Source organism: Artemia sp. Qi Xiang Cuo, chromosome 2 (assembly GCF_049724085.1).
Source record: "Artemia sp. Qi Xiang Cuo chromosome 2, ASM4972408v1, whole genome shotgun sequence".
NCBI classification, from domain to species: domain Eukaryota; kingdom Metazoa; phylum Arthropoda; class Branchiopoda; order Anostraca; family Artemiidae; genus Artemia; species Artemia sp. Qi Xiang Cuo.
The window spans coordinates 37,761,958-37,780,331 of NC_142795.1; the positions used below are offsets into that span (position 1 = coordinate 37,761,958).

Consider the following 18,374-nt stretch of genomic DNA (forward strand, 5'->3'; position numbering starts at 1 on the left):
CTTAATCGTGGGTCCTTGACTAAAAAGAAGACAGGAATGTTTTTGAAATTGAGAAGCAAAATTAAAGATTACTAAGTTAAACCATAAGAGAGTTGATGTCCATTAAGAAAAATAGAGAGCAAAAAATTGAGAGAAAGATGAATTGAAACTAAAAGTACAAACAAAAACTCATAAATTGGATGCGAGCCGACAAAAATAAAAAAGAAACAAAAAACCATGAAAAAGACACAACTTTGAGCTGTATTATTATTTAAGTTTAAATTTAACCCCAATTTTGGGAAAATGAGAAACGCCACCAGAAAAGGGAGTGACCTTGATGAATGCTACCCCATTAATTTAAGTTTAACAGAGAACCCTAATGCAGGGGTGTCAATCTCCTGTCTACGAAACTAAGAAAAGTACGAAACTTTTTATTTTTCCCCATGAAGGATGGTCACTAGTGCTTGTTACTATAGGTTGTTTTTCAGGGATTTACGAGAGGGTGAATAAATGATCCTATAATATAGGGCTGTTCTCTTAATTGAACCAAAATTTAAAGTTCTAGGTCTCTTAGCAGCAAAAGATATTTTTCTACAACATCGTGGTATTTTCCGCCATTTTGTGGTGCAGAGCACCAATCTTGGTCCAAAAAGGGCCAAAATGCTTTTGAGTGAATGCTGTAAGATAGTTAATCGATTTGGAATGTGGAAGGACTATGTTTGGAGTTACAGAGTTTTCTGAGGCCGTAATGCCATGTGGCGGCACATTCGTTCTTAAAGATACACGTAGTCCATACAAAGTAGACGGTGACTACAAACAATTATTTTGAAGGTTCATTTGACTGAGTTGAACTATTTGAGGTGTCATAAAAATACGCGTAATGTTGTATAATTGCACAGCAACTATTATGGAGGACAATCAGTGGGTGTTTCTGTAAGAGAGGGGGATTGCCCGAAGCCCCAAAAGTTTGCTTCATGTTAAAGTTTTACGCCCGAAAAGGGGAGGGGTATTTTACTTCCTATACTTCCTTCATTCTAAGGAATATTTTTGGACTAGGCCTGTAATATGGGTGCTTCGGGGTGTCAGCTCCCCTCTTATCGCTGGAATATTTGAATTATAGCATAGAAGATTACGTTCATATACTTACGTTCACAGAAGGGTGAGAGCTGGAGAGGGACATCCCTAAAAAAGGTTTGTTTGAAGGACTTCTATTGAAAATCATGGAAATGATTACTCCAATATTCTTCTGTCAGTTCTGTCAGATTCTGCATTAACAGAATCTACTGCTTATGCTGATTCTAATTTTGCAAAAACTCATTAATTCTAATGAATGAATATAAAGATATGGAATCTAGTAAAGAACACCCCACAGGGAGTTAAGCAACGGAATCACTCAAATATGACATCATATCAAAAAAAAAAAAAAATTCAGAAGATTATCATGGTTGCAGCGATAGCTGTCCTTATGGGCAGCGATATCCCTTAGTAACCAAAAATTGTACACTGCTTAAAAAAAAAAACTGCCTATTGAGGAATGGACACCATCATTTTGATTAGTCTTAATAATATTAAATAAAAAAACAAGTTTTTTTCTACTGAAAGTAAGGACCAATATTAAAACTTAAAACGAACAGGAATTATTGCGTATAAGGGGAGACTGCCCCTTCTTTAACCCTCGCTCTTTACGCTAATGATAAAAGTTTTGATAGAGTTTCGGTTGCTATTGGGCCGAGTCGCTCCTTACTTAGTCGCTCCTAATTTCAAAATGTCATTTGAAATATTCTTTTATGAGAATCCTGAAAAATAGCCCGAAACTTCCAGAAAATGACAAAAAAGTACACATTGGAATCGCCATTGCCGAAAACCCTATACAGGAAACATACAGCCCCTGGCTTGAACAGCAAGGAAATCACTTTTTGCATGGGTAGCATCGATTCTTTTTTCTTTTCTTCTTCGTCACCACTACTGTGGAAATGGAACATCATAGAGAGTTGTTTTAGGGCTCATTTGAAAGGAAATTGCTATACCTAGTGCCTTTTGTAATTTACGAAACACAATATTCAAAATATAAACTAAGTTTCGACAAAAAGCTGCATTTTCATATACAAGACTATATAACATATTTATCTTCTTTTGACAAGGGATATGATATCGTAATTGATTGATTATATATGGTAGATGGACGCCATATGTACAATGGTGTCATGTTAAAACTTAAATTGTGAGATTTAATAACCCATAGAGATAAAGTTAAAAAGTACCATTAGAGATTAAGACCTTACATAAATGCTAGAAGGTCAGTGGCTAGAAGCTTCAGTCAGGCGTTTCCACAAACATTGAGCGGGGCCTGTCAGCTAAGAAAGCAAGGGATAAATAAATTTCATCTTGTATATGAAGAGAGTTTTTTTTTATCAAAATTGCATTTTATTTTAAATATTATGTTTTGTTATTAAAAAGCACGTAGATATTGGAACTTCCTTTCAAATGAGTCCCTAAACTACTCTCTATGATGTTCTAGCGGTGAAAAATATAAATAGGTGTTTAAATAAAACTGTTGAGTGAGAAACGATTTTTAGCTGATCCAGGAATGGCAACTATTATTTAGATTAGTCTTAATAGTAAAAGTTTGTTGCGAAAACGCATTTATGGGAATTTTGAAAAATCATGATTACAGCGATAGCTGCTACCTAGCAAAGAACGAACCACGGCCCATAGTAACCGAAGATTTAGAACCAATTTTGAAGAAAATTGTCAAGTGAGAAAAATTGCCAATTTAAGCGGATCCAGGAAGGATAATTATGATTTTGGTTAATCTTATTGGTAAAAGTTTCCTGTGAAAACAAATTTATGGGAATTTAAAAATAAAAGCCTTAAACTGCTCGAAAATAGTGTCGGATCGAAGTTAAAACGGCACAATCGGAATCGCTATTGTCTCCAAATGCCCATTAGAATGAATCGTCTTTTAATAATCTAGGACTGCGAACTGTTGATGGTCATTGTCTATTGTCTGATGATCATTGGTTATATTCTCCAAATGCCCATTAAAATGAGTCCTTTTTTAATAACCTAGGGCTGCGAACTGTTGATGGTCACATGCACGACCATCCATCTCTGAAAAAAGTAAAAAATTAATATTTAGGCAGTAGCGTCTGCAGGGCTCTCAGGAATGTTCAAATTTCATTGGATAGTCAAACAGTTCGTGGTAACGAACTGTAAGTAAGGAGCGACCCGGCTCAATGGTAACCGAAACTCTAGAAAACGGGTTTTTGATACCAATAGATATATCAAAAGAATTATATTTCAATGTTAATTTCAAGTATATGACTCTTAGCAGGTTTAGTGCTATCTATCAAAAGTTACGCGCCTGAGAAGATTTGGCTGATTTTAGGAAAAGGGGGAAAAGAAACCCTAAAAACTATAGAGCCACAATGAACATCACATCAACATATTCAGCGTATCAGAAAACACTACTGTAGTGGTTTCAAGCTCATATCTACAAAAATATGGAATTTTCGATTTTTGACCAGAAGAAAGATCACGGTTACGTGTTTATTTGTTTGTTTGTTTGTTTGTTTGTTTGTTTGTTTTTTTTTTTTCCAAGGGGTTATAGTATAGAAGCAGTGATCCTATATAATAATGGGATGACTAAATTGAACTGAAAAGAAAATTTCTATTTCCAATTTTAATTTACAAAAAAAAATGGAGGGCAACTAGGCCCCCTCCCACGCTTATGTTTTTCCAAAAGTCGCCCGATCAAAATTTTGAGATAGCCATTTTTTTCGGCATGGTCGAAAATATGATAAATATGTTTTTTAGGATGACTTAATCCCCCGAAGTTCCCAGAGGGAGGGCTAAAAGTTATGAACTTTACCAAATGTTAACATATAGTATTGGTTCTAGGGAAGTATACAGAAGTTGTCTGGAGGGTTTTGTGCTGGTAGGGGGAGGGAAGGGTGGGTCGGTGGTTATATTGGAGGATCTGTTCATGAAGGAAGTTTTCATGGGGGAAGGGAAATTGCCATGAAGGGGGCGCCGGACTTGCCAGCATTTTGGTTATTGGGAAGTATACAACCATTTTCAGGAAGGATTTTTTCTGGAGGGGGGGGGCTAGAGGAGGGGGTTACTCTGGAGAATAGTTCCGTGGAGGCTGTTTCTTTGGGGTAAGGGACATTTCGATGAAGGGGGCGCCGGATTTCCAAGCATTATTTAAGAAACGATCAGAAATTAAATAAAAAAAAACAAGTTTTTTCAACTGAAATGTAAGAAGGAATATTAGAACTTAAAACGAACAGAAATTATAACGTATGTGAGGGGGTTCCCCCCAAGTCAATACCTCGCTCTTTACGCTGTAGTTTTTTTTTTAGTGCTTTCAAAAGAGCTATCCATTCTAAGTAAACGGCCTTTGTGACTTAGGGGTTTCTGAATCAAAAATTGTTTTAACTTTTAACGTAAAGAGCGTGGTATTGACTAACGGGATAACCCCTTCATATAAGTAATAACATATACGTAATAAAAAAAACAATAAAAAAACAAGCGATACGGCTCAATAGTAGGCTAATCGAAACTTTTAAAAACGAAATTTTGATGTCAATAAATGTATCAAAATAATGTGTTTATAATGCTGATCCTAAATATATAAATTTTATTAAGTTTAGTATTACTCATCAAAGGCTACGAGCCTGAGAAAATTTACTCGATTTTTTAAAGAGAGGGAAACATACCCTAAAAGTGAAAGAATTTTAATGAAAATCACACCGTCAGATTCAGCGTATCAGTAAACCCTATTACATAGGTTTCAAGCTCATATCTGCAAAAATCTGTAACTTTGTATTTTTTGCCAGAAGAAAAATATACGAATATAGAAGTTAGTTACGTAAGTTAATTTGTAAAGACATCCATTTAGCAAAAGAAAAGTAAAATTTTTATACAAATAAAAGCTGCATTAACTAAAAAACGATCAGAAATTAAATAAAAAAAACAAGTTTTTTAAACTGAAAGTAAGGAGCGACATTAAAACTTAAAACGAACAGAAATTATTCCGTATATGAAAGGGGCTGTCCCCTCCTCAACGCCTCGCTCTTTACGCTAAAGTTTGACTCTGTCTCACAACTTTATTTTTTAAAACAATAAAAAACTTTAGCGTAAAGAGCGAGGCGTTGAGGAGGGGACAGCCCCTTTCATATACGGAATAATTTCTGTTCGTTTTAAGTTTTAATGTCGCTCCTTACTTTCAATTTAAAAAACTTGTTTTTTTTATTTAATTTCCATTAAGACCGCGCCTTCTTGTGATCGGGAGTTTAATTCCTGTTTCTAAAATTGTACCACTTTTTCTTTTCCTAATATAAATATCGCTTATAAGCCACTTTAAAACTAACACATTTTGCATATTTAGAATCAGAATGATTAAAAGACTCTGTTGTTGAATTTATTAGTAACCAAAACTTCATTTTTAGAGTTTCTGTTTCTGTTGACAATGGCTGCTATTTGCTCACAGTTTGCTACTGTCAGCTGTTTAATCCAAGGCTTCTTAAATGTGAAGAACCCTACTACCCTTTCCTTCAACCCCATTGTTTAAATTTAAGTTTAATGTTCATATAACGATGCTTCGAGAATCATAAACCTTTATGAAAAAATTCACGCTTCAGAATATTTATTAGGAGGGATGGGGGGTTTTAAATTTCAAAATTGATTATAGGGTCGCCATTTCCACAATTTCTGAGGTGAGTTCTTCGGACATATCTGTTTATAAGGATGTTCTTCATGGAGGCCAACAGGGGGGCCAGGGGGAATGCCCCCTGTGAGACAAGAAGACTTCTTGGTGAAAATGAAGTTTCCAGTAACAACCCCCCTCCCGATGAATATCGTTGTGGTGATCATGACCCCCATCACATCTCCATTTTTTGTAGTGGTAAAAAGGTGAAGGGTTTTTTTTTCTGTTACACAGAAAAAGATTGTCAAACAGTTCGTGGTAACGAACTGTAAGTAAGGAGCGACCCGGCTCAATGGTAACCGAAACTCTAGAAAACGGGATTTTGATACCAAAATATATTTACAAGGAATCAGACTTTAATACATAATTCAAATATGGAAGTAGTATGATGTTTATTCCAATCCATCGAAAGTAAAATGCGTGAAGCACAGTGGCTGACTTTTGGAAAAAGGGGGAAAGACCCCCTAAAAGCGATAGAACCTTAATGAAAATTTACACCATCATATTCAGCATATCAGAGAACCCAACTGTAGAGGATGCATGCTCCTATCTACAAATATGTGGAATTTTGCATTTTTTGCCAGAAGAAAGATCACGGATGCGTGTTTATTTGTTTGTTTTTTTTTTTCCAGGGGTGATTGTATAGACCCAGTGGTCCTAGAATATCGTGGGAGGGCTCATTGGAACGGAAATAAAAAGTTCTAGGGTCATTTTTAAGGGACCAAAAAAATGGAGGGCAACTAGGCCCCCTCCCACGCTCATTTTTTCCCAAAGTCGCCCGGTCAAAATTTTGAGATAGCCATTTTGTTCAGCATGGTCGAAAATATGATAACTATGTCTTTTTGGATGACTTAATCCCCCGAATTCTCTGCGGGGAGGGCTGAAAGTTATGAACTTTACCCAATGTTAACATATAGTATTGCTTATTGGGAAGTATATACAAGTTTTATGGAGGGATTTTTTCTGGTAGTGGGGGTGGGTGGGTCGGGGGTTATGTTGGAGGATCTTTCCTTGAAGGAAGTTTTCATGGGGGAAGGGACATTGCTATGAAGGGGGTGCCGGACTTGCCAGCATTATTTAAAAAAAGATCAGAAATTAAATATAAAAAAACAAGTTTTTCAACTGAAAGTAAGCAGCAACATCGAAACTTAAAACTAACAGAAAATATCACGTATATGAGTGGGTTCACCCCCTAGTCAATACCTCGCTCTTTAAGCCAAAGATTTTTTAGTACTTTCATAAGAGCTATTTATTTTAAATAACGGCCTTTGTGATTAAGGGGTCATTTTTAAAGAATTGGAACAAAATTTGAACTTTACCTTAAAGAGCGAGGTATTTAATAGGGGGCAGACCCCCTAATATACGTATTAAAAATATATGAATATAGAAGTTCGTTACGTAAGTTAATTCGTAAGTTACGTATATTTATTACTAATAAAAACGTTCATAAATAAAATTAAACAAGTTTTGAGAAAGCCATTTAATCAAATAAAAGTAAAATTAATATACAAATTTTGTTTTAATTTTTCATGTACGGTGAGCCAAAATCAAAATCTGCATTAATTCAAAAATTTTCAAAAATTAAATAAAAAAACAGGTTTTTTTAACTGAAAGTAAGGAACGACGTTAAAACTTAAAACGAACAGAAATTATTCCGTATATGGAAGGGGCTGTCCCCTCCTCAACGCCTCGCTCTTTACGCTAAAGTTTGACTTTCTCACAAATCTATTTTTTTAAACAATAAAAAACTTTAGTGTAAAGAGCAAGGCGTTGAGGAGGGGGCAGCCCCTTCCATATACGGAATAATTTCTGTTCGTTTTAAGTTTTAACGTCGTTCCTTGCTTTAAGTTAAAAAAAACTTGTTTTTTTTTTATTTAATCTATAATAAGAACGATATGTCACCCCATAGCCCCCATATTACAGGCATTAGTCTAGAAATTTTCTCATTAATCAAGGTGGATCAGACATTAATTTATGCACCCCCCTCCCCGAAACCTCTATCTATATCTATCTGAAGGTTCATGGAATGTTATAGAATTTGGGAATAACTCGCGTTTTTGGGGGCTCAAACATCCCCTCCCCCATGTGTATAAACATTCATTGAGTAGCATTGGTACCAGAATTCCTTTTTTTAAAGTTTCGGTTACTATTAGAATGATTCGCTCCTTCCTTACAGTTCATTACCACGAACTGTTTAGTTCCTGCCTTTGTATGCTCATTGAGTTTCCTATCCTTTCCTCATCATGGAAATCGCCATAACCATTTGTTATCATTTCTATCGCACAACAAGGATAAGGACGAATGTATATTAGACAACTGAATTGTGAAAGATAAAACGAACATCTAATATTTTCTATTTCTGTTCCTGCCACAAGGGATTAACTATATCTGAAATGGCGATTACCGGCAAGTTTTATTGAAATAGTATAATCAAATAGGGCGGAGCAGTTTCTTGCGTCGTAGTTTCTTGAACTCCTTAGAACTCCTTTTGAAGAGTAGTCTCTGGAATTCTTCAGGGTCTGGTGGGCTTTTTTTGGGCTGAAAAACCTCTTCCTAGCTAGATTTCGCAGGATTTTTATTCTTTTTGATAGAAGAGCATCGCCAAGGGTGGAAAACCATGCTGAAACCAAGATGGGCCCAGGATTCCACAAAGCCTTCTTTCATACTGGAGGATCCAGGGACTTCTTTCTCTCTGGTTCTAAGCCGGCTTAACTGCTTCGTGTATACTTGAGAAATACGTTTGCCCCAGTCCTGCACTGGTCCTGGGACCCTTGCTTTTCCTGATACCATAATAGTTTCAGTGATTTAAAGAATATGAAAAATGTAACTTGGAATAATACAACGTTAAAAACAACTATCGCATCGTCATTTTGACTGACTGTTTCAGACGCTTTGAACTGAACTTATTAGGAGTTTCATAAACTCATATCCCAGGGATAGGAAACATAATATTAGGTGATAAATTCGGTTCAATATATTGAGTTCAGAGCAATCTCAGTTGCCCAATTGTCTTCAAGTCCTGTGGACATAGTCATTTACAAAGCCTCGAAAACCTTTTATTTGGGCTCTCCAATTGCCTTCCAATGGCTCATAGAATCTCATAGACTATTTGAATTACCCTTATTTCATGACTATCTACCTTAGTTCTGCCCTAGGATGAATGATAGACTATATATCAACAAAGGAAATTACATCACTTTTATACTATTCTGAAAAAGGCTTATGCTAGCTTTGCCTCTCACTCAGACTATCTGTCTTAGCTTTTTCTCCAATAAGCCATAGCTCTTAACTATTTCATCACAGTCCACCAACTTGATTCTTTTTCAAATATATTGGCCTTAACTTTTTCATCACAGTCCAGCAACTTGATTTTAATTGAGTCCGTTGATTTTTGAATTAAAATAAAGTTGGCGAGCTGTGATGTAGGAAGTTCAAAGCCATGGCTAATATATTTGAATTAAAATCAAGTTGGTGGACTATGATGAAAAATTAGCAGTATGCGCATAGCACCTTTGATTTATCCCCTTCAACTCACGCTCAAAGTTTCAACTTAATACCATCAACCGTCCCTGAAGATTTCTGATGCGTCCTCTTCACAGCCTGTGTCGGCATAGCTTGTTTTGATTTAGGTCCATACAGTTTCAATGCATTCAAAAATTATCGCACTAATACCCTTAGTTTTAATAGCAGCAGCAGTAGTAGGAGCAGTAGAATTAATAGTAGTAGCCTTAGCTTTAGTGGCAGTAGTAGCAGAAGCAGTGCTATTAGTAGTAGTAGTCGTAGTAGTAGGAGTAGAAGCAGTAGAATTAGGATGCAAATGTTTCCTTTTGGCTAGTTAGACATCCCCCACAACAAGTCCTGTTAGTTTCATCTGTACACACCAAACCGTTACTAAGATATTGCTGTTACACCATTTTGACAACCTGCATGCAGATGACGTCGTGTGATTCAGTTCACCTTCTCCCCTCAAAATTCACTGAAAATTTCGCCGTCATACCCTTAGGAATAGTTTTAATAGTAGTCACAGTAGTAGTATTAGTAATAGTAGTGCTTGTAGCAGTATTATCAGTAATAGCAGTAGTCCTAAATTGAGTTAATTTGTATTGAATGGTATGAAAAGAGTAGAAAGAGTGAATGAGTTTTGGTTTATGATAAAAGATTGTGTGACGCTGCTCAAGTCACAATAGTGTCTTAATAAAACGTCATACGGTCATACCATTTCTACGTTTGTTGATACTGTTATTCAAAAAATGTGTTGTAAGTGCCAGTTAAGTATGATGTATTATTAGTTGAAAATAAAAGTCAAGTCAAGTCAAGTCCTAGTAGTAGCAGTAGTATTAAACTATTACCTTTTCGTCAGTTGAACATCCCTCTCATCAAGTCCTGGAAGTTTTAACTTAATACAATTAGCTGTTGCTACGAAATTGCTGATATGTCCTTTTGATAACCTGTATGTTCGTATGTTTCTTGAAATTTTCATCTCAGTGCTCTTAGCTGTACAAGTAGTTGCAATAGAAGTAGTAGTTGAAGTAGCAGTAATAGTGGTAAATGTATCAGTGATAGTAGTATTAGTAGTAGTAGTAGTAGTAAATGTATCAGTGATAGTAGTATTAATAGTAGCGTGTATATATTGCTTTTTGATCAGATGATCTTCCCCGTTAAGCATTCTCTGAAAGTTCCAACTTAATACCCAAATCAATTCTCGAGATTCACTCTTTTGACAATGTACATGCACATATTGTCTTTTGATTTAGTTCAAATTTCCTCCCACAATTGTAAATAGAGTAGTGCCGTAGTAATAGTGGTAGCAGTAGTAGTGGTGGTAGTTGTAGTAGCTCCAAAGTGGGGGTAGTTGTAGTAGTTCCAAAAGTTCCAAATTAATATACTCAGTCATTCCTGAGTTACGCCCTTTTGACAATCTGTATACACATAACGTGTTTTGATATGGTTCAACACTCTACTCAACATTCTCTGAAAGGCTCAAATGAATGCCCTTCGTTATTTTAGAAAGGGAAGTTCAAAATACATACCTTTCTCAATAACACATACTATATGTAAACAATAAACGAATTGCCCTCAGGACTGTGGGAAGGTTGACATCGCCAAAGACATAATTATTGGATCTTTCAATAAGTCTGAACAAAATAGCTCTCTTAAAATTTTGATTGGATGTATTTTGGGGAATCATAGGCATGGGGAGGGGACGGTTGCCCTCCATTTACTTTTGACTCTTGAAAAGGACGCTGGAACTTCCGACTTCCAGCAAACAAGTCCCCTCCGATTCGAAGTTTATGCGACCACTCGCTCCATAAAAACTTTATATCCCCGGGGCATAACTTACAACCCTTGCCCCTGGGCTCTGAGGGGTTGTGTCCACCCTGAAGACATTGTAATATTTTCTTTGGACTATTGTGAACAATCTCACGATTGCGATCGGATGCGTTTGGGGAAAAGAGGATGACAAGGAGGGGGAGGGGGCTAGTTGCCTTTCATCACTTTTGACTTTTAACAGGGAACTAGAACTATACATTTCCAATCAAATGAGCCTCTTCTAAATTTTACACGTCCACTCTTTCCATAAAAACTTAATATGTTCCCGGGGCATAACTTATAACCCGTGCCCCTTGACTCTGGGGAGTTGTGCCAACCCCAAAGACCTTTTTATGTGATCTTTTGACTATTTTTTGAACAAATGGCTATCTAAAAATTTCGATCGGATGCGTTTGGGGAAAATACGATTTGTGTGTATGTGTGTGTGTGTGTGGGGGGGGGGGGTGTACTGCCCTCAAACACTTTAATACTTAAAAAGGGCACTAGAACTTATGATTTCCAATTCAATGAGCCCTTTCCGAAGTTTGTAAGACCATCCTTTCTATAAAAAACCTTATATGTCCCAAGGGCATAACTTACAAACCTTGCCCTGAGGGCTGGGGGGTGTCATCCTCAGACATAATTTCCAGACCTTTCAACTACGCTGAACAAAATGGCTATCTCGAAATTTTTATGTTTGGGGATATGATGGGGGTAAGGGGTGGTTGCCCTCCAGTCACTTCTGACTATTAAAAAGAGCACTAGCCGTTTCTATTTCCTGTCGAATGAGCCCTTTTCGATTTTTCTACGACAACTTCTTCTATACGAAGTGCCCTGGTCTAAAACCAAAAAATAAAATAAAAAACGACCAGCAATTGTCGTTGTGGGGTGAACTATTTATGGAATAATTAGTCCTCCTTTACCAAATGACATTTAATCTGGGATTTGTCCCTGATTCTTTTTCGATTGGATGTTTGACTCCTATCCCTAAGAAGAATAAACCTCATTCCGAGTGTTTGTCCTTTCGGCCAATAACAGTTGCAACTTTTGTTTTTGTAAAAATTTTGAGAAATTAATAATTGATGAGTTGAGAACTAAATGTACAGTTCAGCCCCACCAGTTTGGTTTTTAGTCTCGCCTTGGGTGTGGTCGTGCCCTTTCTGCATTGGCATCTGCTTTAGTTGATGCAGAAAAACACTGTTGAAGTATTGCTTTAGCTGCCCATGATGTAAGGCGCACCTTTGATTCACTTCTCCACGAGGAGTTTATATTTGATTTGGGTTTGGCCGGTGTGGACCACTGCATCCTAGCACCGCTGGCTGATATTTATGAAAATCTGAAATTGGAACTTAGGCTCCCTCTACTAGCTAAGGAGTGCAATAGTCTCTTATATGATTCTGCTGTTTCTCCGCGTGGAAATCCCCTTCTCCCAGTAAAGAAGGAGGTAAGACAAGGTGCTATTTCGTCACGGAAAGCATTTAATAACAGTATTGTAAGGCCACAATCAAAGTCACTTATGATTTATATTCTACGTGGTATTGATTTGTCTTTGATTGGTTATGCAGATGATCTGCTGAACCGGAGCAGGTCTCTGCATGGGCTAGAAGCTAATTTTATCACGTCACAACAAGAATGTGCCCATATTGGGCTCCAGTTTAATGCTGGAAAGTCCGAGATGCTGCTTTCAAACTCGAAATCAGATGCTGGTCGGAGTGTCATACTTGCTAATTCTATTGTTGAGCTCATGAATCATATTGTATATCTAGGCCTCTCTAGTGGATGGTCCATACTAGAGACGCCGGTTACTGCTTTCTCATTTTCAGAAGCGGTCCTATTTTACGTATAGCTGTATAGTGGCAAATAAGCGGGAGTTTGATCGTCGTCTGTTGGCCCAGGTGTACAATGCTATTGCCTCACTCTCTGCACCTTAGCCCATTTTGGTGCATTTTGTAGGGCTACAGATAAATTGAAATTACGTTCACTGTACTACAAGCATACAAAGTTTTTGCTGCGTTTACCACCGTGAACGTTTACTGCGTTTACTGGCACGTTTACGTGCCAGTACAGTGTTACCAACCCTGAAGAAGTAATTCTGTCGCAAATTTATCGATATAATTCATCTGTCAAGAACCACCCGTGGGCCAATGTTTTACAGCAGTAGCCGGCAGCTGTTTCTGATTGGTTTGTTTTTTGCTTTGTTTGTGTCAGATGAATTAGTGTCTTGTGCTTTTTTATGTTTTTTGTTTTTCTTTTTTGTACTCCATCTGTTTTTCTATTGATGGGTATTAAATACATTCATTCATTTATTCAAATCATATAATGTGCCCAGATCGCTCTTTACTTAGGCAGCGCAGTTGCGCTGCCTCTGATTAGGTCATCCTTTTTTTAACAGGTACCCTCATTTGTAGATGATTTTAGGACACGCTTTTCGAATGGCTTAAAATCGTTGGTTTTTAATGCTTATAATCATCCTAAAAATCCGATTATTTTGATGTATATATTGTTATCAAAACTTCTTTTTTGAGTTGCTCCTTACTTACAGCTCGTTACCACGCATTGTTTCAATGGTTTCTTGTCTAGAACTTAATTATAATGAAATTAAAAATAGACCGAGAGAAAGTTGAAAAAAAAGCTTCGCGAAGTCACAAGAAGATACATCTAAAGAATACATTAATTCTCAAAGCATAGCAATAAGAAAATGAGATACACATTCGAAAATGTGGCTTGTTTTCATCAAAGCACAAGATATATTTTAGCATAAAGAACGGGTGAAGGGTGACACTCGCTCTCACATTTTGGATAATTACACTTCATTTTAAGAAATGATAGAATGGTCCAACTTTTTTTTATTACTGAAACTACTACTTCTGCTGGTAACAACCCATTGCTGCCTCAAGCCGCCTTAAGCCAATACAGTTGTACACGCTCCACGTCTACCACAATCTATCATAAGCTCCACTCTTTACCTACTCTCGTGAAGTTCCAATATTTTTTAAATCACTCCTTATGACTTCTTCCCACTCCATTTGATGCGACCTGCTTTTTGTTTACCCCCAAAATTGATGACTAAAAAGCATAATTTTTGGCAGTCTACTATTATTCTTCCGGAGACGTGGTATAGCCGTCTTAGCCTTTCTTTCATTTTAGCATTATAAACTTGGATGGAATCATATTGTTTGTAAAGCCTAGTGTTTACTACAGGATCAGCTGAATCAGTATCTAAGACTATCCTTAGGCAATTCCACTTGAAAATATTTAGCTAATCTTCCTCAGTCTGTCGAAGCACCCACGTTTCAGAACATGCTTGTCTACTGTCATTACCGTAACTTCCAATATTTTAATCTTAGTTCACCGTCTGATCTTCCTATCAATTCCACTTCCTATCACTTCCAGCTTTGCTGACTGATCTTGGGAATCACTTCCCAAAGTGATTTTCCAAAAATCACCGGGAATTACTGAAAAAGTGGTTTGCTCAAGATGGGGGTTCTAATTCACGTATATGGAGTTTTCTTATTACAGAACTATTTCAGGTGTAACATAAAATATTTTATTTATATGCCTACCTGCAGAGACGGGAGAGTGGTGGTGAATATTTCCTATGAAAAAAATTTGTTTGAACAACTCTGCTTGAAAACCGTAAAAATGATGGCTAAAAAAAAATCCTTTTTCTTATTTCAGACCCTTAATAATATTTTAAGGGATGCAGGTTCTCGATCGAAGTGTTCTTGTACGAATATTATAAATTTGAAATTTAGAAAAAGAGGAGGGGGAGTCACAGTCCCCCTCACAGTTAAGATAACTTTGAATCAAACACTTCGTAGTAACAAATGGTAATTAAAAAGTGTCATTAGTCTAAAATTGAAGTTTGAACCACAATATTTGGGTCAACAAAATCTACTGTTTAAGCTTATTTTCAGGGTGCAAAATGCATTAATGTTAAATTTACTGACCAAAAGCTATTAGCATATGAAAATTTCTACAAAATTTATATATATACATATATATATATATATATATATATATATATATATATATATATATATATATATATATATATATATATATATATATATATATATATATATATATATATATATATATATATATATATATATATATATATATATATATATATATGTATATATATATATATATATATATATATATATATATATATATATATATATATATATATATATATATATATATATATATATATATATATATATATATATATATATATATATATATATATATATATATATATATATATATATATGTGTGTGTGTGTATATATATATATATATATATATACATGTATTTTTTCTTTTTAAATTATTTCCGTCATTGATGTAATCACTTGCATGTTTTGTAATTTGGGAATAAGCGTAGTGAAGTATAACTTCCATTTCTAGGCTCTAGATCTCATTTTAGAGTTTTAAGCTAGAAAAATAAATATTTCGTAACTAGTTGTTAGTAATGCTACTGCTAACTGATGTGACCTCTTTCAGGTACTGTGACTCTTCCAAGGAACCAATGTCGCCCACATGAAGATGGACGACCTGAGAGCTGTCAACTTGCACAGAGTTCATCTTTAAATAACACAGTGGATTCTAGCTCTTCAAATATAGAAAAAAGAAATAATGAAACTACAGTCCAGAACGAGGTTAAGAATCAAGACTCACCCCGTCAAACTAATGGCAGTAATACACAAGCTCCTTCAAACAACCATACACCTTCAACAGTCCAGTCTATCATTTCCTCCACAGTAGGTGTACAAGCCACTGATAGCACTGCCACGATCACAGCTGCTCAATCTGTGCCACATTTGTATGTGCCAAATATTCAGTCTAACGGGTACCCCTACCCTACATATACTTTAGTTGCAGCTCCAGGCTACCTGGGTCCATTCCAAAAACCAGTTCAGCCATATATTGTAAGAGCTGAACGTCCACGTCGAGAACTTTTGACGTCAAAATCAGTCGACTACAGTCTCATGAAAGAACCCAATAGCTCAGGTGGCTATCTTAGTGGAGCTGAATCGGAATATGAACTGAACAACAAATCTACACGTAACAATAGAAGCAAAAGTACAGAAAATGTTAACGAAAATAATGATAGAAACGAATATACTTTTGATAGTGGAACTTTACAACGCATGATTCACCCTGTTGGTACGCATTCCATGGATAGACATATTAAATATCAAGATTCCTTTGGTAATGATGGCTTTATGTCAGAACCAGAAACTAGCTCAAGAAACCTAAGAGTTCCCAAAAATTCTGATGCAATAAGAAGAAATTTTGAGCGTAGTTTATATTTAGATCTCCAGCGTGGGAATGGCTCTGTGAGTCCTCAATCAGATCAGGTTCTATTTGAACATGGTTACTACGCAACTACTCCAAGCTCAAGGTGGGTAAATTTTTGTTAGTTTCAGTATGCTGGGTAATGATAAATTCCGCCCTTAGACTCCTGTTAGGCTCTGCGGTTATGTTGAAAATTTCCACCGGTGTCTATTTTGACACAATGTCCTAAAATTGGTTTAAGTACATAAACTTTGTACATAAAGAAAAACAAGAAGTTCTTTACTAATACTTCGAAGTTCAAAGTTTAAGATATAAAGGAAGAGAGAGAGAGAGAGAGAGAGAGAGAGAGAGAGAGAGAGAGAGAGAGAGAGAGAGAGAGAGAGAGAGAGAGAGAGAGAGAGAGAGAGAGAGAGAGAGAGAGAGAGAGAGAGAGAGAGAGAGAGAGAGAGAGAGAGAGAGAGAGAGAGAGAGAGAGAGAGAGAGAGAGAGAGAGAGAGAGAGAGAGAGAGAGAGAGAGAGAGAGAGAGAGAGAGAGAGAGAGAGAGATAGAGAGAGAGAGAGAAAGAGAGAGAGAAAGATAAAGAGAGAGAGAGAGAGAGAGATAGAATATAGGACAAAACAATTTTCAATAATTTAGTAACGGTAATTCTTTTTACTTACGGAATAAAGAAAATCGTGGCTCTGATTTGTCATTTGTGTTTAAGAAATAAGTGAAAGACAGTTGAAGCTGCTCAAACAAAAGAAGCTTGAACTTGGAAACCTTATAAATCCTCATCACATTCTGTCTCAGAAAGCTCTATGTAACCATTTTTATCTGACATCTGAAAGATGTTAAAGTTTCACTTTGACAAGTGACATTTTTATAACAGCCAGGTTGAAAGTATTATTAGGGAACATTCCATTTTCAAACGTTGTCAAAGTTGTCAGTAGTTGGCCGTGTATTTATGTATGTGTTAACTTGTTTCAAAGTAATTTTGTTGCTGATTAAGAATATTCACTTTTTTTGGCTTGACCTGCAAAAAAAAACCTAGGCTGATCACCACCACCTACTCTAGACTTAAGGAGTTGGAAGTCATAAGATGTTGAAAGTCTTTATTATAATTAAATTTCATTCAATTCTGTCTTAAAATCCAAAAATAGTCTTTCGCAAAACGGGGCCCCTTTTTAGGTTCACTATATATACACTAGAGTGTGAATTAATGTTTTAGCACATCAGTCATAAAGCATCAGTTTTCGTAATTTTTTAATGTTTAGCTTTATCTGTATTTACATAAACACAGTATGTCTCGTTAATTTTTTTGTAAAAGGTTTTCAAGCCTCTTAGAAACGGAGAGTTTTTCCCTTCTTTTCAAAAAATCCTTCCTCAACTTTGTCTCTTAATGGTGTGCATTTGTGTGTTTTATCTTGTTCAGCTCTAGGAAATTTTACTTTGGTGGATGAAGAATAAAAAAAGCCTTAATTAATGTCTAAATCTGTTTAAATTATATATATAATACTGGTGTACTGGAGAACTCAGCGGCTGGATAAGTCTAGTGTTGAATAAACACGGATCCAATTTATTCTTTGCAATTTTGTAATGTTTTCTTTGAGTATATGTTTCCTGTTTTGTGTTTTTTTTTATGTACATGTTCTTTTTTAGCCCAGCAAATTCTGACATAGATGGTGAAAAAGTTTCACCGACATCTCAGCTGCTTCTTGAGTATGAAAAACATTTAAGGAGTACGCTAGCTAAAGGTCTTGACGCTGAGTCATGCAGCTTACACACTTTTGAGGCAATGCTATCTCAAAGCATGGAAAATCTAGGTAAATACTTTTATGTTTTTGAAAAACATCACAGAAAAACACCAGTCTGATTGCCTCAAAAATTATTAGTAGAAATTTTGATTGGTTCAGATTAGCGCTAGCTAAATACCGGTATTAGTTGAATATTATTGTAAATAGGTCTTTGGTTATATGGCTTTTGCAGTCAATTTTTAAAATTCTGTATTTTCACATATTGAAGCATAACTTCCGCTCCTAATTATACAAAAAAAGTATATCCAATTGATTATCTAAACATCGTATCAACC

General features: G+C 35.9%; 1 protein-coding gene across 1 annotated transcript in view; it reads left to right on the plus strand.

The window, feature by feature from the left end:
* sif (guanine nucleotide exchange factor still life) overlaps positions 1-18,374 on the plus strand; it is a 285,383-nt gene that overhangs the window by 25,196 nt on the left and 241,813 nt on the right. The window contains exons 5-6 of the mRNA XM_089106536.1: positions 15,511-16,411; positions 17,945-18,108. Of these exons, the coding sequence (XP_088962662.1) occupies positions 15,511-16,411; positions 17,945-18,108 (1,065 nt within the window). The remainder of the gene's footprint in view (positions 1-15,510; positions 16,412-17,944; positions 18,109-18,374) is intronic.